The sequence below is a fragment of the Falco naumanni genome, chromosome 5, assembly GCF_017639655.2.
Source record: "Falco naumanni isolate bFalNau1 chromosome 5, bFalNau1.pat, whole genome shotgun sequence".
NCBI classification, from domain to species: Eukaryota; Metazoa; Chordata; class Aves; order Falconiformes; family Falconidae; genus Falco; species Falco naumanni.
In genome coordinates, this window is record NC_054058.1 from 67,433,504 (window position 1) to 67,457,935 (window position 24,432).

Genomic DNA, 24,432 nt, shown 5'->3' on the forward strand with positions numbered 1-24,432 from the left:
CATTCTTTTTTTTTTTTTTTTTTTTTGAAAGTACAAAAGTGTAAGTTTCCTTTTTGAAAGAAAGAAATAAGCTGAATAGATGGGGAATACAGGCAAAAACAAGCCTTAAATGTCCTGATTGCTCTCACTAGTAAAAGGGTCCCCAAATGAAATCTGGTATCCTTGGTTAGTAGGTTTATTCACTAAATTTAAGATTTATCAGACATACACAGTAGTGGTTTGACTTCACTCATTTTAAAGCCAGCAACTAAAACTTCCCAGAAAGTAGAATAACTCTAAAATCCTAAACCTCTTATGTGCTCGGTAGCTAATTTCTAATAAATAGGAGAGTAGAGTTCTTCCTTGTAAGAAGCCACTGTATTTCAGATTGCATTGATATATATTTGGGAGTATTAAGGTAACTGAATAGATTTTTTAAAAAATAAATAAAAAAAAATAAAAGTAACTTAAAAAAAAAACAAACAACCAAACAAAACGAACCATCAGTGAGACACAGGAACATAAATAGCTTTTAGGACTCTGGATCATCAAAAGTTCTGAAAATCCCGCAGGGTCATTTTCTAAAGGGCAACTGACTACTAATGGGATAATGCCATCTCCTTCCCTAAGGTTTTTTTGGACTACCCCAATACAATTGTTTTAGACTAATACATTAAATGGTATTTTCTCATGTAATTAAATTCTTTGAAAACCACACTGCCTCTCATTTTCATCCTGCCCTGGAATACACACTAGTAGTGCCCAGGGACTGCTTAGTCTCTACATTTTCATGCATTAGGCCGCTCAAAAGGCGATTGTTTAGTTAGCAGCACATAGATGGGAATGGCTGAATAATGGCTTACATTTACTAGGAACTAGTTATATCATGTTCCCAGCTGGTGTTTACTTTAGAGTAGAGTAGCAATAACTACCTTTAATGAACAACTCTTAAAAAAATAATGAAAAATGTTTGCAGGTGAATGGAACAAGGAATGTATATTGGAAAAATATTGGAACAATTTAATAATGATGAACTGTTTGTTTTGGTTTTGGCTTTTTTTTTTTTTTCCCAAAATTGTTATTTTTTTTTAGGAGACAGGGAAAACCAAAGATCCTTTTTACACTTATAAAAGTTTATTTCAGCTGAAATGTAAAATAGGAATCCTGAGCACTAATCGTTATTAAAGATCTTAAGTTCCTTTTTGCAAATTAACTTTGGTGTTTTGCCCAAATTCCAGCTTGGGCAATTACATTTCACTTACCTAAGATTTACCTTCTAGTTATGGAGTCAAGAACATACTCTTATTCCACACTTTGAAAAATCTGCTTAGCGTTTCTGATGAGGAACAGAAGTTATTTTTCCCTCCTGCTTTTAACCACACAAATTACTCTTGCTCCTCAGCCTTCTTTTATCTTCCTGATAATTACTTTGTGTTACAAATTATAACATTGAATTTAATGAGCGCTGGGTAATTGTTCTACACCATTGCCCTCTTGAACCTAAGACAAACCATGGTTGCTTGTGAGGATAAATACTTCTGGCATGAGGGGCCAAGAGTAGCTGCGCTATCGCTCAGTCCAGGAGAAGGGGAAAAGCAGTCCATCCATGTTCTTCATGGTGTGAGGCATTTGTGGAAAAGAGGCTCCTCTGACCTTCATGGCCCTGTTCACTGCTACCTACTTCAAAGAGGAGTCAGACCAAACCTCTCCAAGCAGTCATTGCTTGGCCAGTTCATTCCCTATTCCTCACCTGTTTTGGGGGGAGGAATTTATCTTGCCTTGGGTCATCATTTCACCATAAAATTTATGCTTTTTTTGGCAAAGTTAAGAGTAAGTCGTTGCAAAACAATGGTAAATCTGGTGTACACTTTCTGAAACATCAGGCAAATTTCTGCAGCAAAAGGTTGAAGTGTTGCATTCAACATTATAATCAGTACCACAATACGACCATGAGGCAGCTACGAGAAGGAGAAGAAAGGGTGTTCATGTTCAGGATGAGGGAATGTTAATTTTAGCTTCACCCTGAGTTTTGTATAAGTCATTGAGATAGAAATTAGTCACTGGCTTTGAATGTTGCATTTGTGCCATTTTCTATAGTGCTAATACACCCATGGCTCTAACTGAAGCCTGATTCAAAACAAAAGATCATGCTCAGTCTACTCCTTATTAGGAGGACAAATATTAGGAGTGAAAATTATAGTGATAGGAAGCGGGCTCAAGAAAGTAAAGATGTTTTAAAGACATGCAATCTAAGCCAAGGGAAATAAGATGATAATCTTTGTGCTGGACTGAATGAAAAAAAGAAAAAAAGAGGAAAAAAAAAAGGAATGTGAAAAGCTAGACACTGTTGACTTTGTGCAGTTGCATACCGGGTATACCATGTAATACTGGCTTGTCATCATTCTCTTTCTTTATTGTACATTAAAGTAAATAGTAAAGCTATTCCCTTGAGAGTAGCTCTGCCACAAATTCAAGTTGCTTCAGGCACTAATTTATACACTGGCCTTTTACACACACATTTTTTTTCCTTTCTGTTTGTACAGGGTACAAGTTGGAGCAAGATGTGGATGTCTTTCCTGTTTTTCCTGTTAAAAAGTGCGCGTCCCCAGGGTAGCTCATCACCTGTGATCATTAAAGGCTTCTAAGATCAGGAAATGAGGCACATTTAGGACTAAATTTTTGTTGCTGTCTATTTTGAATAGCTTAGTTTTAAAATGTAACATAAATATCATAAAGGTAGATGGTAGGCAAGGCCCTAGACTAGCAGTATGGACAAAGTCCTGGAGAAACCAATGTATCTGGTTATGTGTCCTTTCCCAAAGACTTCTGACATAAGAGAATCTGCATTCTTCTGAAACTGCTGTTGCCACATTGGATTTGAAGTTGTAATAAATTGCCAGAAAGTTACACATTAAGGATAGAGTGGCTACATCTGGGCAGTCGTTACAGAAAGAAGGGTCTATTTGTTTCAGTCTTCATTTCTTCTCACAAAACATCTTTTATGCCCTTTTAGTAAAGGAGAATGAAGACCAATGAACACAATTAATTCAATTAGCTAAGTTAAATCAATGAGATAAATTCAATCAATTGGATTAGTTCAATTAGATTGTCACAGTCCAGGTGTTCTATCCTTAAATATTCCATGAACTGAAGTATTACTAATTCAGAAATACCTAATTTATTGAAAACCCTCTGTTCTGGCCAGGAGTTTAATTGTATTTGCTTTCAGATAACTCTAGCTGAAACATCATCTGAAGGCTTAGACCTGTGGTTGCTTGTATATCTCCAGCTCACAGCTCTCAGTTGGGTGATAGACCCTTGCTGGCAGCAAAACTGAAGTAAGAAATTACTTTTTCCTGCTCTCACTTTGCTCTCAGCTGTGTGGGTGCAACCTTCAGTGTGGCAGCCTGTAAACTGGACAATTAAAATACCTCCAGGAGTTGCCTGTCTGTGAGGAGGACAAACACTTTGCAGAATCAAGGTCTTAAAGAGGTATAAAGTGGGTCTTGCGATACTTGAATCTTGGTTTACACACACATTGTTTCTCAACACACCTGGGTCAACTATATTAAAAGTGAAACCAGGATTACTTTAGCCTGGAAATAAAATGCATAAAACAAAGCCCTATCATAGGTGCTGCAAGAAGAAAAAAAGAAGGAAAAAAAAAAAAAAAAAGAAAAAAAGAAGAAGAAAACTGGATATTATTTACAGTGAATGCATGTCTCATTGAACTTGTAATGTGGCACCTACCTACTAAAAGAGAAGCTGTCAGCAGTTTAGGATCATAAGGGCTTTTCCCTCGGCCATTTTCAAAATATGAATCTTCCATTCTAAAAATGTTGTCCTGTGGGGTGGAAAAAAAAGAAAGAAAAAGCAACATTATTTGATGAAAGAATGCTAAAAATAAGTTGAGCTAAACAGAGTGCAGTATATGTGATCATACTGGGTTTTGTGGCTCCAGGGAAGTCAAATTACACTAGGGGAGGATGTGGCAAAAGTGCCCACCTTCTAATCAGTGTTGTGCTGAAGGCTAGTCAAAAGCACAAATGCTCATGCACAGCTTGTGTCTCATCTGTACTATTTCACATATAATTTACACGGTTCCGTTGAATACTTTTTGCTTTCACTGAGAATGCATAGGAGTAATAGCAACTTGAAGAAGCTGGAATTTGAAAATTTTGTCTGAAAAAGCTAAACCCATTTTTTACTGACTATACTTTTCTAAAATATCCTTCAAGTGTAGATTAGTACATAATAAAATGTTAAATTCTGCTTTTCCTGAGTATTTAGTGACTTACTGTTTCACGTGTCTTCAAATTCAATTTTAACTGCATCAGGAGAACTTTTTTCCCTTATTTTTCAGTACTATGCAAGGAAACTTTTAAAATATACAGGCTGAGGGCAAAGCATATGGGAATATAAACCAAGACTAAAAAGGGCCTCAGTCAACACCAAGTCAAATCAAGGTCAGTAAATCCAAAGCAATGGGCTTTTCAGTACACTTAATTAATTTTAACTAGGGGACCAAATCTGCCAATCAATTTGAATAGTGTGTTTATTTTATGTTTTGCACTGAGGGTGAACGCAGAAGAATAGATGCTTTTTGCGTAGTAGACTTCTACATTCACAGAAGACTTGTGGAGGCCACAATTTTCCACAAGTTTCCACAAGGAAAACTGAAATTTCCATCTCCCACCTGCACTGTGGTTACTTTGCATTGACACCTAATTAAGTCAAGGAGCCCCAAAGCTGAGACAACTCCTACCCCCAACAGTTTCTCTGGTTACTGAGGCCTTTGCACCCAGTTTTTAGTTGCTTACAGCTAAAATATCTTTATAAGTCAGATGCTGAAGGAATTCCTTGAACCGATATTTGCAGGACCAGGTAGCTTAGGCTGTAATAGCAAGTACAGCTTGATATGTCCTCTTTTTTTCTTATTGACTGATCAGAGATCACTCATCTGTTTCAGGAAAATAAAAAAAACCCAAAACACCTCCAGAATATATGTCTAAAATATATGTATTGATAGCAGAAAGCAACTAAGAAGATGTTACAATATTTTTCTCTGTTTATTTAATAACAAATATGCTCTTTAACCTGATTCTCAAGTCCCTACAGTGCTTACTGGATTCACAGACTAAGAAACCCCCCCTTTCTTATTCTCATCATCCCTTTCCAAAGACAAAATCATAAAGCTGCTGGCTGGAAGGGGTTGTTTTTGTCTTGGCAAGTCATGAAAACCTTCAGGAACTGAAACTATATAACCTTTTTTGGCAACTTCCATTGCCCTCTTAGTGAAGGATTTTTTTTTCCAAACTGAAGCTCTCAAGGAACAACTTGTGACTCTTGGTCCTTATTATGTCATCTGCAATGACAGCAAAGAGCATGGGCCTTTCTTTTTTGTAACTACCCTTCAAGAAGTTACAGGCTGCTCCTAAGCTGCTCGTTCAGCTTCACTTCTCCAGACTAAGTTTCAGGCTAGAACTTCATGAAAGCTTAACAAGCATGTAAACTCCAGTCTTACTCTGTTTTGTGCTTGCAAGCAAAAGTCTCAAAATTGTACACAATATTTTCACCCTCAAGGGCAATGCTTCAGTGCCTGGTGCTGGGGACTTGGCACTCCCCAATGCTGTGGACTTGGCATTCCGCAACGCTGTGGAGGATGCAAAAAAATATCAACAACTGTAATTTTATTCAGCAATTGCTCTGGTGATGTTTATTTAATGTGAAGATCATTCAAATAGCCGATGTCTTTCTCATGAGCAGTGTGAATTTAAGTATTTGGAAGCAGTGCTCTGCCTGGCACCCTGCCTTCCCCACCTTGCTCATCCACATTGAATCCAGGCATGGGCTAGGCCAGTGACCAAACATGCTTCCAAATGGTGTCATTTTAAACCTACTGAGGCCATGTTTCTGTGAGTGAGTCACAGGCTACAGGTTTTATTACAGGCTTGTTTAATTAAATCGTGTAAGCATGTATCTCTGTGTATGTATTACATCTTTTCCAAGGAACATCAGAAGGACATCACATTTCACTCCATTTACTGGAGAAAAAGGTGAAGGAAAAATGGACTGTGATCAGGGTAGTCTATCTGGAGGGGTTTACTGCACTGTAATATGAAAAAGTTTGGACACAACTTGGGTGAAGTTTGATCCCAGAATTCAAGCTAAGTCTCCTAAGGCATGTTCTTGTAGATGTAGCCTGCCTCATTGTGTTTATACAGTCATCCTGTATCTGTAATATCTTGCACAATATTAAATTTATTTCTTTCCCTTCGTTTGCCTTTCTGTTTCTTAAGTCCAGACACATTCCTTGCTTCTATCCAATTTTCTGACTTTGCTGCTTCTAAACAGAAATGAATAAATAATGAAAAAAGAAAACCATTTCTGAAATTCTGCTGGAGGGTCCATGTCTACACAATAAAAATAGCAGTGAATTGAGAAGAATACTAGACCTCAACTACAGTAACAGAAAATGGTACTAATGCTACAAGCCATTCCCAAAAAATGTTATTATCAGCCTACATTTTCTTCAATTTCTTCTTAGTAGACGATAACTGCTCAACCTACACACCGATGGATATTGGATGAGGCTATAAAGTCAGTGGCCTGACAGTTAAAGCAGAATATATCCCCAAGATAATCCCATGTGTCATTATAAGACAAATAGGAAACAGATGTGGAAAGTGATTTGGTGTAGGAAGGATCTGATTTTTGACTGTATTCTTCTGGTTTATGTCACTGTAACTCTGCTGATACTGGTGCGTAGCAGGCAAGAAAGAGTGGAGAACTAGGTCAGTGTAAGTCAGAGATGATCTACCCTTCTCTTTGTGTTTGTGAAATAAAAAAAACCCTTGAAATAAGAGGCATGACAGGGAAATCCCACAGTGTTTTCATACTTGAGTTAAAATGCAATATAGAGACGTGTACTGTAAGTTTCCAAATGCATGGGCGAGTAATAATGACAATAAATACATCACTGTTAAGTGGCAAACAAATGTATCACAGTTAGTCCAAGGCCCCAAGGAGTTTTGATAAACATGCTGTAGGAAGTCTAACCTATCACAAATAGGGCAACTTGCCCAAACAGCTTTTTGGGTGCTGAAGTCAAACTATCTCTGTCTACAAACCAACAATAAATACAGGCACCAAAGGAATAAACTGTTTTCTGTGTACTCTCCCACCCCTATTTTAAAAGCCTAGGAAGCAATATGACTAATGATACTTGATTTTACTAGTCACTGGTTGTGACATTTGCACCGAAATTCTGCCCTGAGATGCCATAACAGCAAGAGATGAGATAAAAAGTCAGGGTAAAATTTTGAGGGTAAAATTTAACTTCTTCATTTTTTTATAAAAGGTGTGCTTGATCATTTCCCTCTACGTCAGAGTGGAAACTGAGGCTGTGCTCCTGGTGGTGTAAATCCTGTTCACCTAAATTGCACCTGAAAACCTGCATACAGGCAGCAGTGACAGTGAGGGCACTCTTGGGTAAACAATTTGGCACCAAAATCAGTCTGCGTAGAGACGCCAAAGACTAAGGCTCTGCTCAGAGGCTTAGGGAGACTTTGGACTCAGTTAGTGTGTCCTTCTTTGGCACAGTACAGACAAGAGCTTTTAGCTAGAAAGAATTAGCACATCATTTGTTCTTAGGAAAAAAAACACACTGATCAACTTATAATTTTGCTGCCTCTTGGGTTTTGCAGATAATTGAACACAAAGAATGATGCTGCAGTAAGTCAGCAAATACTCTACCCATAAACAGCAAGAAAAGAATGTATTCACCAAATGCTCACTGTTTTGAAGTTTTGTGAGGGCTATTATATAATCAAAGACAGGAATTCATGACGAAGCAATGTTGCCAGGTGGGAGGAAATTCTTCGCAACTGAACAAAGAAGAAAAAAAAAAAAGAAGAAAGGCCTTTGTAACTCAACAACGAGTCCAAATTACTGTCCCTAGTTTTGTTGCACTGGCAGCCCGAAAGGGCATTACAATATACTTCAAACCTTTTTAAGGAAGCTTATATTTAAAAGCCTTGCTGTAATACATTTTATTTAGTTGATGATAGTTGATGCTTTCTAATCCATAATAAAACTACTGTAAATTAAATTGTTTAGGTCTTGAAATTCCACAAACTCATAATGACAACTGACTGCTGGCTTATAGTATGGCATGAATTCTTTCACCTAGTAAATGCTTTGCAGGGTGGGAGATTATGCTCCTGTCTCCTTAAAACACATGTTTTCCTGTAGCACATGGTGTGATAGATGGCAAGACTTAGCCAGAACAAACTACAGTTCAGTCCTGGAAATTTACATGAAAGTTATTGTGATTCACATACTTTAGCCTGATGATCTACCATTTCAAGGGTCCAGAGATGCGCTTTCAGATGGCTGAAATATGGCTGAAATACAGCTGAAATAATGCCCCATATCATGACAGTGAGTGGTGACAAGGTGTTGCTATTTGGCAAGACAGAATTCACATCTTGCTGTTGAATAGCTTCAGTCAGCCAGCATACCAATACATTCAAATGTTATATATATATATATATACACACACACATATATATACCAACTGTATACCCATATATACATATATACGTATATATAACTAGTATGCTATCTTTTAAAGTAACTTTTTGTATCTGTAAGCAGCTAGCCCATCCACAACCATTTCAACAAAACAAAGACAAGAAAGACAAAAGCATACACTAGTTGTTTTTGGTAAAAAACAACCAAACATACAAGCAAACAAACAAACAAAAAAATCTTCTTTCCAGGTTCACACACTTGTGAGAAAATGTGTGGTTAGTGGGGAAGAGCTACCCTAGCCGAATGGGCAGCACTGACTGCTGACTTACACAGTGATTTTTTTCCTGAAAGTTTTCTGGCAATTCACACAGAAACCACCCCAGAATTGCAGAGCCTAATGCAGCAAAACCACTGCCAGTCAATAATGAATTGATGCAGTGGAAGGAAATGACCTGAAGAGACTGTGTTGATAGAGCATGCACAGCTACTAGAAAGGTATTACTGGTTTAAATTATAAAGCATGGAAGACGTAGAGGGGTTTGACAGCAGTGATACTCCCCAGCTGCTCTAGTGCAACTGAAGGAACTTATATCTTTAGTCTTGTAACTCCCAAACCATAAATAGAAAGGAGCACATCTCCAGGGTATCTTCCAGGAGCTAGCTGATCTCCACAACAAGCTGCCAAACAGTAACATGGGATGGTCCAGAAACATTCAAGATGCCAAGAGCTTTGGAAACTATCACATCCTTTGTTTAATCAAAAAGGTAGAGTTGGCCACAGCTGTGAGCATTATTGATGTTAACATTTCCCATGCTGTTTTCACAGACCTTGTGGTGCCACCATGAAGCATTTTATAAGACAAATAGATTAAAGGGGGGCGGGGGATGGGGAAAAAACCACCATAATACCCCAAAACTCCAGAAAAAATAACCTCAAAAGATTGCCAGAGTGCCTGGAATATGACAACACACCAAAAAGGACTATCTATTTGGACAGCTTTAAAGCCAATGGCAATGTCTCTTAACTCAGTCTGAAGTTGCTGGCGTTGAAACACTCTGTTCCCTGTACTATTCCGTGTTGGTAAGAACAAAAGGAAACACCCCACTTCCCATTGGGAGGAAAATCTTTCAGCCTTGTTATGGTTTGGATTTATCCCCTCTACACAGAGGCATTAATTGGGATGGCTAAATTTGCTGCTCTAGTCACAGTCAGCAGAAAGCAACAGGTTCCTCTGAATGACAAGTCAGACCAGCTCAGGGCTGCAGTTCCCAAGGGCAAGATCTCTCTGCACTGACCATAGAGGAAGCTTCATATGAATTTTGGTCTGAGGTCAGTCTTTCTGAAATGAACACTGCTGAAGCAGTTGATTGGAGACACCTGACTTTGAAAACAGATGCTGATGTTTGGTTTAAGTTTGGGTTTGGTGAGGGGTTTTTTTGTTTGTTTGTTTTTTTCTCTCCCTTGCAATATATTCATTTCAGTGAAGTTTTGATTTTCCTCTTGTCCAATACAACTTGTGCACACATTACATGAGTGTATCAAGGATATTTCACAGAGTATTTTAAGTACCTTTCACTCTATGAGAAATGATTTATTTATGAATTGTGTTACTTTTCAAGAATAATTTTAAGTGGAACAACTGTGCAGGATATGGCTATGTTGTTATTGTTATTATATTTCCTATTTCACACTTAATCTATTGAGTCATGAAAACTGTTAAATATGAGGACTTTGGTTTCAGGTTTGGGAATCGCGCAGTTATGGAACTTTTAATAAGAAACTTTTATTAAAGTCATCCCCCTGGAATGCTTTATTTTTAAAAAAGTGCAAGTGCAAATAAATATAATGTGAGAAATTATGCAAAAAATACAAATATTAAAACAAAGGTAAATGTTGAGGCAAGTGGTAACCATTGGGGAAATAGGTGAAAAGTGATTGAAGCAATAATGCAACTGTTTTAAATCATTAATTATTAAAAAAAAAAAAAAAAAGAAAAAAGAAAGAAAAATAAAAAGAAATTCACACAATGGGCTTCTGACTTTTAGTGTTCAGGCTCCATATGCTACACAGTTTTTACCTGTACACATTTGGGGGATACTGGGCTCTGCAACACCTTTATTATGTTTTCCCAACTTGAGGCTTAGCAGAATTGACTTATTGGAAACCAGTTTTAAAACCTTGAGGGAAATCACTCAGAATGACAGATATTTAGTAAAATGGTGTTCCCAAAGAAAGGTCTCCAGCTTCTGTAGGACTTGGAACTGCAACTCTCTTGGGCTGCTGTGCTGTGCTAAAGAAAATAGAGAAGGAACTTTGCTGAAGAACATTTACCTGCAGAACTGATCAGGAGCTCCTAAGAAGCTGTGTCCACCTCTCTATGCCTGCCCTCAAGCAGCTTACCTAGCTTGCTTGTCACTTCAAGACCTCTCAAACAGTCTGTACATTTATCTGTGTACTCTTTTTCAGACTCAAGAAATGCTCTTTCCACTGAGCCACTCTACTTGTAGATATTCACTGACATTTTGGTACCTGGAAATTTTATTTTTGACAGGGAGATAAAAGAGATGTTGAGATGACATCCATCTCAATGCTTCATTCTGCAGATCAATGAAAAATACAGAAGAGAGCTCTTGATTTCTCTTTCTCTTTTTACCCCTATGTGTAATTTCTACTGGAAAGTTTTCCTAGCTTGCAACGTTCAGAAGATGCCTTAAGATGCAGTAGACAACTCTGGGAAGCACAAGTTTTGAAAACCTGTCTCCCTAGACTAAGCTGAATTTGGACAACTCACCCCCTCAACAGCTCTCTTTCAGTCAAAGATCAAAATTCTCATACTTCCCTGCTTTCTTCAGAAATTAAATCAATTAATATTTATTAAGTTACCATCAGCCTTTGCAAAAGGGAAAGGTTTCAAATCTACCTACCTACCTACCTACCTACCTACCTACCTACCTACCTACCTACCTATGTATCAATAGAATTATAATCCAATGAATTTAATGAAAGGGTAAACATAGCCAAATGGGCTGGTCAGGAACAGCTGGTTCAATCTATTCATTATGCCTAGTTTATGATCTGCAAGTGCTTGTGTTCCTGACTGGAAGACAAACCAAGTGTCAATGTCAAATACTGAAGACTTGTTCACACCTGAAGACACTAGTTTGCATACTAATATTGGTTCAAATAACTGTGCAACATATGTAAATAAAGCAGGGCAGGCACAGTCAAACTGAGCAGCTGCTCAAGAAAGAAGTATGTGTTTGTGAACTTGCTTTTGCAATATTTCATAAGCTAAAGACACCAGACCTACCTTACTTCCATGGAACAGAGTGGTTTTTATTGTTGTGTTTGTTTCCCTAATGATGTCATGTGCCTATATGCACCAATTTTAAAGCACTGCCTAAATTTATATTTCAGATAAAATACTCTAATTCTAACACAAATACATGAGCAGACATGAAAAATACCAAGGAATTCCATTGTCATGTCATTATACTATTTATCCCTCTAGAAAAACTGCAAATATAGAGTAATTAAAAAAAAATAATCCAACCCAACCCAACCCAACCCAACCCAAACACACAGTTAACATGAATGACACATTAACCTTGACTGATTAGTAAAGACACCAAAAATGTCATCCCAATGGCATACCAGACACTAGATACCATCAAGGATATTGAACAATTCTCAGAGGACACTGAGAATTAGAATTCCTTTGTATTGCAACTTTCTGGGTTGTCAAGTGTAATACATCACCTAAGATCACCGTCTGGCTCATATAGGATGACCTCTGGAAATAAAACCACCATACAATGACCGTCTGTTCTAGTCAAGTCATTAAGTGGTCTGCATATGTAAGCAATAAGACATACAAACCTAAAACCCGTACATGTAACTGAACTACATAACCTAAAAGTCTCAATTCTTTAAGTGTTCTTATTCTTACCCCCCAACATATTTTCCATTAAAAACATTTGGAACAGATTCTAATTGCTTTAGCAGATTCTACTATTATGTTAAATAAATTATTGGGCTATACTATATTACATGATTGTACTAGTTTTCTATGGTTATTTTTAGCATTCAAGACCACTGCTTTCCCCCTTTGTCTTCTGGATTTCCTGTATGTTATTAGACTGTGGTGAGGTCAGGCATCAGAGGAAATAACAGCAGTGCTAACTCCTAGACCCAATGTTTTATGAATTACTGAGCATCAATGATGTAATGGTAATAAATCTAACCCAGTCTCAGTCTTGTGTCCTGTTGTAAATAAATGAAGTTAGCAAAGGTGTTATTTTATTCAAGAGCCTTCCTGATGAGAATGAAAATGCTTCCCCCAGGGGATTGTTTGTAAAATTGCTGCTGTAATTAGGGTGCTGTTTAACAAGAGAAAGGTTCTCCAGTTTTCCTGGGGAACTTTCATGTCTGAGTCGAGGGTATCTTAGTTACAACACAAAAACGACTGCAAATTGGGGAAGCAACATATAGAAAAGACTTAGTCAAGTGGAGTTAACATATAAGCATATGGCCAAGATTTTCTAATTTCCCAAGTGATTTTGCATGCCCTTGAGTCGGGCACCCAGTTTAAGACTTGCTCAAGGGCCCTGATTTTCACCAAATACCTTCTGGGGCAAATTAAAATTCTGGTACTTGAAACTGTTAGTCACTTCTGAAAATTAAGGCTTACGTCTGCATTGCTTTTTAGCCTATATGCTTTTCAATACCTACCATGGAGAAACCTCTAACATAAGCACACGTCCTAACTAAAGGTTTCCAAAATCTGACTCTAAATGAGTGACAGAATAAGAGGCAAGCCCAGGAAGATATTATGAATTCTTTTCCCTAAAGTAAGACCGAGTGAGCATGCTTTCAGAGAATCCATGCAAAGAAGGGACAGAGAAATACACCCACAGCAATTACTGTAAGAACTATTAAGCTTTGCTTTGTTTTCTCTAAGATACTGCAATCCATCTGCAACATCTTACTCAAAGAAGCCTGTGAAGGGTCAGGTCTAGCCCAGTGTTTGATACATATTCAAATTAAAAAAAAAAACAAAACAAAACCAAAAAAACCCAAAAAACCAAAACCAAACCAAACCAAAAAAATGAAACAACAAACCACAAATATAAACAAGGTCTGGAGTACAGAAGTTGCAATTCTGATCCTTTGGGCAATTTTGCTTTTCCTGAGGAAAGGCTTAGGTCTGAAACCTCTGCAGTAAGCACTTCTCTTCCCTCTTTGTTCCCTCCACTTGCTTTCAGTGTGACACCACCCAGCTCTTCAGCAGCCTCATTTTATTTTTCTTCATTAGCAAAAAATAATATCCTCAACATGTTAATAACTGGTATTGCATTAGAGAACAATGCATTTGGAAAGCTAACTTCTATTGTGCACATGGAGACATAACTAACAGTAGACATAATTATAACCTCTCTCTGTGACAAGTTGCAATTATTCCTCATAGCACTGTGTTTAAGAGCAATGCATTTCTCATACAGGTTGGGGGGTTTATTAAAAAATTCAAGAATGTTTGATATTCTTTTCCCAGTGCAACAAAAACTTTGCTGACATAGAAACAGATGGGTTTAAGTGTTTTTGATTCAGGGTGACTGAAAAAAAATACATTAAAATTCGCTTCTTTATTCACTATCTTGCCTGCTTTTCTAGTACCCAGGAGCCCTCAGAAGGGGAAAGAATCAGCTATGCTGGCAAGAATATGTAATACACTCAGCTTATATGACTATATATGTACACTCCGAAACAGGAATGCAGATTGTCAGTGGGGCTAATCAGCATCCACCCAGATAACTCAATTACTGATATCCATATTTTTGAAGAAGAAATGCTGCCTTTCATTTCGCAGAACGTTGGCTCAGAATCCTGGCTGTTTCACCCAGTAAGACCACAATGCAGCGTAACGCAGTGTAGCGTTGTCCAGTATAACGTAGATTGACTTTGTTGACTAAAGCAAACTGGTAAACACACCAGCCTCTCACAGGAAAGAAGTAGTCCTCCTTAAAGTTCTGTTGGTTTCTGGGATAATTTTCTGTAGCCAACTTTAATGGAACCTGAATGATTAATTTATTCAGCTTTTTTGAGAAAGAAAGATGGCATTCAGGTCCCACCACCAGATCCCAGCTGTGGTGTGGTGTGGTAATGGTCATGAACTGGATTAGGCAGGACCTGTCTGCGCACAGAGGAGGGTTAAAGACCATAACGATAAACCCTACAGACTGCAGCTAAGGACGATGCCATCCCAGGTGCAGTGTGATCCCCGAGACCTTTGTGCATATCTTCTCAGGCCCTGCTCTCAGAGCTTCAGCCTGGAGCCCACTGAAGTCAAAGAAAGATTCTCCTCAAGTTCAGTGAACACCAGAGGAATCTTTCTCATATCCCTTGCCATGTTTACATGTTAACTTGAGGTCACAGCAAATCCTTCCAAATGACTATGAATTAAAACAGTTGTTCTCCATCACCATCAATTTAAAAGGTTTAAACTGACGAATATACGACTTCTAAACTTGCATCCATACCCTCACCCTTCTGCTTTTTGTCATCATCAAAGTAATGGCAATAACTGGAAGAAAATCATATGTGTTCTTAATCCATACAGATTACTTGTTTTAGAATATCTGACTGAAATGCAAGCTTCATTTGCATTTATGCAGATAAAATGTGAAATGTTTAACCTCACTTAGCAGTTGATCCTTGAAATGTATAATTACACACAAACACATACATGCACAAACAAAAATAAGAAGACCTGAAATATTAATAATCTCACCTGCTGTGCCAAATCACCCTTTTAATTTGTCATTCATAAACAAAAGCACCTTTAGACAATGAGCTATCTCCTTGGCAATACTTGTGCAACCCTAGTGAAAGCCAATACAACTAAAGCAAAAAGTTGGTTTGAGAGATTATCAAGCAGGACAAATACCAGAAGGATCCATGTGTTTTTCACACACCCACAATATACATGCAATTTTTAAGTCATTGGGTTGTTTCTAACCCATCTTGTCTTAGCTTTCCAACAGGAGTGTTTCCTTACTGTAAGTTAGCCCTGGGCCCAGAAAAAATGATCCTAATTTGTAGGGAAAAAACCACATGCCTTTGTATTTATTTATTACAATCTTCTCAGACCATCTGCAAGATAATGCTGCTCAGCTTTCTGTCACCTTGGATGTAAACACTTCAGCAGGGGAAGGTGTTTGTGCTGTTTAAGGCACCTTCTGAACTCTGCTGAGCTTATCTTTTCTTTATAGATGAAACTTTGTTTATCTAAGATTTGAACGCTGATTACAGGCCCCTAGGAAATAGGAGTCAGTTTTCGAAACATGGTCAGCTATAATTGGTTCCTGTGGAAACGTAAGTCCCTCGGAAAGGGAAGAACTCAGAGCTATCGCCTTGTAGGAAAAGTGACCAAACATCTGCAATGGTGCCGGAGTTTCCTCGCAAGAAAAGTCTCACGAGGGCTAGCGAGGTCTGCCGGTCCCACACTGCACGTTCAGAGATGCTCAGAAAAACTGTGGGAATGAAACGTGGCTTCGCCCTTTCCTTTTCTTTTGTATGCAGGCATTAAAATTAACACTTACAAATGGAATCTGAAATATAATAGCCCAGCTGTCTTCCTGTTTCAGGAGGTGTTAGAGGTAGCAGAGAAGTCAAACTGCAGGACTGGCATTTTATTCTCCTATCAGTGACTTATCATCTGCTCAAAGCCCATTCAGCCTGTGGCACTCTCATCTTTCAATTCACTCTGAATTAAGGTCTCAAAAGACCAGAAGCAGCACATCATTTTTTCTATAGATTGAAGAAACAGGAATTTTAAAACCCCATTTCTGCCTGAAAATGTTTTATTTGCCAGTGTTAGAGATAAAATCTCATATTGTTGACTGAAGGCAACTAGAATAAACCAGAACAACTTGTATATTTACTTCAAGGACTTTCTGGAACTTTGTATAAAGCTGTTTTCACTGTTTCCTTCTGCATCTTTCCACTGAAAGAAATTCTGCAAACACTACTGCAGTACCTTGTTTTATAGATCAAGAACAAGATTTTAAAGTCACAACAGTTTTTTAAAATTTTATTTTATTTTTTAAGAAATGAGGTCAATGCCCAATAACAGTCAAAAAAGCAAATGTAATGTTAGGAGTTGGAAGGAAAGAAATAAAAAGGAAAATTAACAGCGTCTTTATGCCTCTATAAATGCATGGCACTCCTGCATTTTCAGTACTGCATAAAGTTACAGTCCTCTAATTCAAAAGCCTGCAGCACACTGGAAGACGTATGTAGAGAAAAAGACTGTTCTCAGTTTGTTCCAAAATGAGAAACTGGCAAGTAGAAGTTTTGAAACGAAAGAAAGGGATGTTCCTTACATGTTGCAATTTGTAGGGCATGGGATGCTGTGGATACTTAGAAGATATACGAGCTCAAGAAACGTCAGTAACAATTCATCAAAACCGAGTCATTGAAAAGCATTATACACAGAGATTCCATGCCTGGTTCAGGAAATCCCTGAACAACGAGTGCTGGAGCCTGGGAGACTCTATCACTAAGCACTGCTGCATGCTCGCCGCCTTATTCTCTTCCACTGGCACCCATTATGGGCCCTTGTGAGAACCAAGATACTGGCTAAATGAGCTTTTGGTCTGAACAGATTTGACTGTTCTTATGAAATGAGGCAGAGAGAAATTAGGTAATTTAGCCAGGAAACCTATGCCAAAGCAAAAAGCTAATGTTCTGGTTCCTGAGCCTTGTCCAGTGGCATAAACAGAAGTATATGGTCCTGCCTCAAACCCTGGTAAAGCTAATGGCAACAGAGCTTACTCAGCACATGCAAAGCCATGCACAATGCGCCAAGCAAAACTGGTAAGGATCACTTGTGATGGGGAGAGTGCACCGGCCTTTGTGCCCAGTTAGCTTTTAGTCTCCCTATGATTCCCAAGGAATATCTCATTTGGTTTCCCAACACACAGACAGATTGCCATATGCATATAGCCACTTCTTTTTTATTCACTTGAGTTTTACCAGAACTAGCAGCAGAAGCAAAAAATCCCTCTCAGGGTTTTCCAGCTTTAAAGCAATCTAATATTAATTAGCTAAACGATCATATAAACAAAAAATAATAGGTCATTTAATTTAGAATAAAGATCAGATACTGCATGCCGTGAAATTTCAGAGAGAGATGTTTGTGGGGTTTTTAACTGACTGCTATGATTCTTATATAGTCAGTGGAGATTCACACGACAATATTATTCTAAAATGTTCCCATCACATCCAACACTTATTAAAATAATCTAATCTTTTAAAACATATTGGAGGGAAGAAGGGCTGATAGGTAATTATCTCTTTCCCTAAATTGTTCTTTGATTTGGTTTCAAGGTTCAAAGATCCACCCAGTTTTTGTGTTAATAGCCAGCACTGATGTCACTGGGAGAAACAGAACGGAAGATAGAGGTGGAAGTTGAATTTGAAGATAAATTGAATAAAAACATTAGAAACTACTGGATAAGAAAAGCAAACAAGCATCCAACAAGTCCACCTCTGGTTTCATAACTCTTCCTTGTTTCTTGATGTATTATAATATCCTTCCTTTCCCTTTTTAATCATGCAAACTTACAGCTGTCTTTTTAAATATTTTTATACTCAACTTCAAGTGCCTCACTTGATACCATATGTCACACATTTCCTCTTCTTTTTGGGAAATGGCTTCAGATAGAATGGTTTATCCTTATTTTCCTGCTGTCTGGATTTTGTCTCTTAGTATTCAGAAACCTCTTTCTATCTTAATGTCATTCATTTTAAGTTGTTTCATCAAAATTTGCTCATAGGTTCGAACTTCAGCACCATTAATCTTCTTAACTAATATAAGTCAAAAACTCATTTATTACAAACTGTGCTACGATGCGGATACGTGCCTACACAGAGCAGCTAAAGGGCAGCAGAAGATTCCTAGTAGAAAATTCTTAAGTGTTAAGATGCAAATCAAAAATGAAGTGACAATAAGAGGATGTAAAATAGACCAGGCTTGCTGTGTCTTGCAATGTCTAGATGCTTTTTTCTTTCTGCTGCGCTCCTATTTTTGTACCACCTCTGCCTTGCCATCACAGTTTTCAGCCATTTATATAATTTTCATCATAGGCATTTGACCTACTCTTAGATGACAATGCCTATGGAAGAACGCTAAATGCTTCTAGTAGACCTACACGTCAAGAGTCTGAACATTAACATCTAAGTTCAACAGCATACCTAAGTCGTTATTTTTTCAGAGGGCTGCTGTGGTTTTAAGCTGGATAATAATTTGCCTCAAAACTTGCACAATTAAATTGTAGCTGAAATTTCATATTGCTTCCTGAGTTCCCTTCCTGGATTCAATTTGTATAATTTTATTCTTTCTATTTCAGAGAAATGTAAATCGATATGCAGGAACTTTTCTGAAATGCAGTCTTTCTGAGTGACTGCCTCATTTTATTGCATTATTTTTATCTCATGTTCACGAACATCCCAGAAAATATGATAGGTGTGAGAGATAATCACTATTTCTGCAGATGCATTAACTGTCTACACTGACCAATGATCAGGCTGAGTAACTATTACAACTGACTGTGTTTCGGGTGATTTAAATCAGGTAAAGTAACTTTTACCCTCTGAAATTAGGCTCTAATCTAAGTCTGGAGGGAGTAAGGTAACTAATGCCAGGAAAGAGTAAAAAACCTAAATGTCTCACATCCTCCAGCAGCAACCTTCCCTGTTGTCATCTATTAATCTTTCTGTCTTTTTTCCCCCATTTTATGACTCAGTATTCCCTGACACTCTAAGAACCCCCAGATCTCTCTCCCTTTCCCCTTCAGAGTGTCCTGGCTATGGTACTGCCTATGGAGTGCCTGCAAAACTGAAAAACAGTTTGTCCTTTTGAAGCATCTAAATGCAGAAGGACTTCAGGTTTGGGTTTACTTTATGTCTGAGTCATCTCCCTGCAAGCTATAAAATAGTTTGCTTAAGTTCCTTCTGAATGAGGTTTTGAGACTGCTTTTCATAGAAGCACCTGAGCATGCACTGAAACGTATAGGTAATTAATGCTCAAATTTGACAGATTGGCACATAAAGCCTAATCCTAGCTCTACAGAAATCAACAAGTAGCCAGTCATCACAGTGCATCAGTGATTTGGCTTTAAAAACAGCTTCAGAAACAAATATGCAGTTCTCATGTTCTTTCCCTTTGTCTCAAATTGTTCACTGAAATCTCTTGAAAAATATTGCAACCTCATTTTAATGAAATCATTTGAAAATTTAGCTACTGCAACTAAACTCAGCATTAAGTTTCATTCCTTCCTCTATGTAATGATAGTGGCAGTTATTCATGCTTATTTTTATAGCTCTCCTCACCTCACCTCTTATCAGATGGCTGCTACATTTAAAATCCTCCTTACAGGAGGCACTAACCTTCACATCCAAACTTTATTTCCCTGCTTAATATATTGGCTTCTACTACAACATTGCTTCTGCTCTTCAGCAAGTCCTTGGGTGAATTTTGTTTCAGCTTCTCACACTCTTTTTTTTTTCAAATTTTATTTCAGTCTTGTCAGCCTGGAGGAGTCCAAGTGACTTAGAAGTAGCATTCCCAAAAGAGAAAAAAGCAGGTAGGGAAGCCTGAACCACTTACTCATCGTGATTATCTGGCTACTGAAAGAAATACCTATGTGGATGGGTTTTGTTTATTTTGGGTTTTTTTGGGGGGGGTAGAATATTAGAAAAAAAAGTCATTTTTCTAGAACTTAAGTTTTAAAAATAAGAATAAAAACCCACTTAATACTATGGTATAGTTAATAGACACCAGTCTTGTCTGTAATGAATTTGGCCTGTAGTACATAATATTTTGGATTGACCAACACCAGAAATTTTGAAATAAGGTATGCTCACTTGAAATAAGTATTTCTTAGAAATTCTTAGAAGCCCTTGAAAAGAGAGAAGTCCATTGGGATGTATTACATCTTATTGTTAATATGAACACTTTCAATGCTTATTCTGAAGTACAATGTTCAACTACCTTTCTTTTTTTTTTTTTTTTTTTTTTTTTTTTTACATTCAAGGCCTCGAGAAAGATCAAGGACACATGTTTTCTTTGTAAGTTTGGTTTTGTAGTTTTTACACATCCTTCCATCTATATTTTCCTCAAAGAAACTCAGAGACAATTACTATTAATGGCATTAAGATTTTTAGGCACACCATTGAAAACGAGCCTGAAGTTACTAAGCCTCATAAGCACACATGAATATGGTGCCTTTGATGTCTAATTTACATTCCGCTAGTTAGGTGTGGAAATATGAAAATGCAAATTCAGGTGGCTAAATTTCAGGAATAGATTAAAACTGTTTTTCTAGTATCAGAAGTCCAAAACTAAAGACAGCACTTAAACTTGTTTTTAAATATGGTCCCTGTTAAGGTACAGCATGTAACCATGTGATCTTAAATTCATAAAAGCTATCACAAACGTGGTATTTTCCTGACTCAAGACCAGGGAAAACTGGAAAGCCAACACTGAAAAAATATTTCTGCTCCAGTGCTCTTGCACTAATTTAAATCCTAGTTAACCCCAAAGGATATTACTTTTATCTCTTTGGGAAGTTTTAGAAGGGTTAAGTCTGGATTTGTTTCCGACCATACTGCTTGCTACACAGACAAACAAATATGAAAGATGTTGTAGGTGTGAACTGAAAAAAACACCCCTGTTCTTTTTCTTGTTTTCCACCAAAGGAATAATTTTGGATGAGGATTTGATTCCTCTTACTCAGATGGCTAATGATGCTCATGAGAGTAAGTCATTGCTTCATATGAGTAAGACAGCAGGCTTTTTTGTAAGTAACTGAAATCTCCAGTTCTTCTTACTTTTATTATCTGTGGTAAAGTATTCCCTTATTTATTATCTTTAATACCCCATGAAATAGACCGATTGTAAAAATAATATCTAAGTCATTTTGTTATCTAAACTACTTGCTGCAATGTCAGCTAAAATAAATCACATTTTAAGGGATTATATATCATCCTTTACAAAAAAATAACAGACATTTTCCTTTATTTTCTTTTAGCTCTCTCTTTAAGGCTTTTATTTTGTGGTTCTGATATGTCACTGTTTTTATAATGTCAGGAAAGTACCTTGAGTTAACAAATTTATTGTGCCATAATCTTTGCACAGAGAGATTTAGCATTTCTGTATTATCCACCCTTTACACTGTAGTCTTACTATCTTCCTTCAAGGTAATCCTTTTTACAGAGGGTCATGGCTTTTCAGTGTCTGCATGAAAACACATTTGCACAAAGAAATAAAAGCCAAATTCACAAACCTACAAATGACAAGCAGAAAGGGTTTGTATTCCAGCTTGCTTTCCTGCAAAATCCTTTGAAAGGCTAAACAGCCTTTTCAATGCAAGCACTAATCTGCAGACTTGCATCACCATGCTTGAATGTAATGAGATTCTAGTAAACACATGCACTCCATGTCGACACAGTGAGCTCAGTTTAAGGGTAGCTTATTTTCAGTTACTTTCAGGCAGCTTAAGACCAGACCTGAAATACTACTTTAACTGAAATGAGAATGCCTGTGCGGGGATTTGCACTTAGTGAGACATTCACAAGTTTGTTTATGGACAAGGCTTAAGTCATACATTTTCACAAGCAAAACTTCCACTGCCTTGTCCAAACTTTGCTTTTTTGGCTCCCTTTCTTCACTGAACTTAAACAAAGTCAGCTTCTCCATCGCTGTTCTATTTATTCCCACCAATCTTTAAGAGAATACATAAATCTTGTACTTGTGCCTGAACCATTTACTATTATATTATACCTGCTGGAAGAATCTTTGTGGACTTGTTCAATGCTAAATGATGCCCAATCTTTCCATGCCCTAAATTCAGTAAGAATTTTGCAGCTTTTTTAGTTAGGAATCAAAATTCATGATCTAGACTAAACTCTACTAACTTCAAGGGGCTTGTTATTCAGTAAGTATTCTGGGAAAAGACCCTAGGTATAACAACAGTAGGTTGCTGATGACTTACTCTTTCATTACTCCCACGCTTAAGTAATGAAACCAGATCCATGTTTCCTATAATGAAAGATGATGAAATGCATAAACAGAAAGGTTTGTTAAAACAGAATAAAATAAATTGTTATGCAGAAGAAGTAAATGAGGTTAAGCGACTCAACCAGCAACAATAAATTGAATACGCCACCATGACTATTGTTGATATACCACCTTCATGACCACTGATGCTTAGCCAAACAGAACATCAAAACCGGATCAAGTAAAAGGAAAAAACAACAGCACTATTGCCCTGCAGTTTTCTGCTGTTTGACACATGGTTTGTATTGTAGATGCACTCATAACCCTTATGAAACCCTTTGCAAGCTTGTAAATAAATGTTAGCCACAGAAGGTAATGTTGATTTATACAAACAGCAAAAGGCTTTCAGGTTTTCTGTTGGTTCTGTACTTCAAACAACCTGGAAGTATAGGATGAAATTATTAGAGAGTTACTGCTTTGAAAAAGTAATCAATGCCATTTGTTTTCTGATTACACGTTTACCAGTTCATAATTAAAAAAAATAAATCATACCTCAGGGCAAAAGAACTCATAGGAAGAGTCTTCCTCTCTTAGCCTGGTGGTTTGTTTTTTGTTTGTTTTTTTTTTTCTAATCCCCCTTCAAAAGCTGATTCCAGGTTTGGAATCAGGCTGAACCAATCAGCATATATGTTTTTACTGTGCCCAAGGAGAAAAAGTCTGTACAATCTGAGAAGCTGCAGCTTAGGAAACTAACCAATTCTTGGAGAATCCCAGTATAGACTTTTTTGTTGTTGTTGTTTTGTTTTTACGCTTAACATGTTATAAGTAAGCTTGGCCCTTATATGTGCAGAGAATCTTTGAAGATTATTCAGTGGATAGACAGCTCCATCACTGCTATTTAGCTGGTCTGGGAATTATTTTGGCCCGGAGACATGGGATCATTTTCACAGGACAATGATTGAAGCTTCATCTTTCAAGAAATCTGAATTGCAGGGAGCAAAACCAATTAAGGCCCAACCACTTGGCCTGGACAGAAGCCTGAGGACTGGAGAAGAAACCACAACACTGGTGTCATCCTCAACCAAAATATACAGCAACTTTGCATATCACCGATAAGATGGTGCCACCACTGCTAATTATCTCACTGGTGTAGAACCATCTATCATAGCATGAAAAAGGCAGATTTCTATCAAGAATTCTTCATCTTTCCTTTTTTTTCTGCCAGTACTTGTCTAGGTGTGTTGTGAGCAAAGATTTCTGCAGCTCACAAAATCTGAGATATTTTTTTTTTTCCTGTTTTGCCAAAAGACATGACCAGGCAACACATTTAAATAAGGGTAAACTCCAGGTATGTGAGTAATGTCATTGCCTAGAGCAAGGCCAATGTTTCAGGAGGACAGCAGAGATCTGAACTTTACACCTCCTTGCTTACATATGAAAAGGTCTCAGATGAATGATCTATTTATCTAGTGGATTGTTTCTCTTTAAACACAGAAAAAAGCAGAATGGGCTATGTATTTGTCATTGCCAGCTGTATAATTCTAGGATATTACTTTTTCAAATAAAAATCTATGAAATGATAATTCAATCCAGCATGGAAATTATGGGGTAAAAATAAATTTCTCTCATGTCTGTAATGCTCTGTCACTGGTGTTGCCTATGTTGCATTCCCACTCAAATGGGTGATGAGAAATGTTTATATCCAGATCAAGCCGCTTGCTCAACTTTCCTGGTGTGGTTTATATTAAATACAGAAGAAGGCAGCAAGCTAGTAATCCCTGAAAGCATCCTCCCGATGAGTCAGACTGAGCTGCTAGCAAAAATCTAGTCATTCCTTAACAGGCTTTTAACTCCATGT

The 24,432-nt window shown here is 37.5% G+C and overlaps 1 protein-coding gene across 1 annotated transcript in view; it reads right to left on the bottom strand.

Annotated features, from left to right (window-relative positions):
- Positions 1-24,432, bottom strand: part of SEMA3A (semaphorin 3A) — a 170,225-nt gene that overhangs the window by 64,066 nt on the left and 81,727 nt on the right. Inside the window, exon 5 of the mRNA XM_040596451.1 lies at positions 3,730-3,823. Coding sequence (XP_040452385.1) covers positions 3,730-3,823 — 94 coding nt within the window. The remainder of the gene's footprint in view (positions 1-3,729; positions 3,824-24,432) is intronic.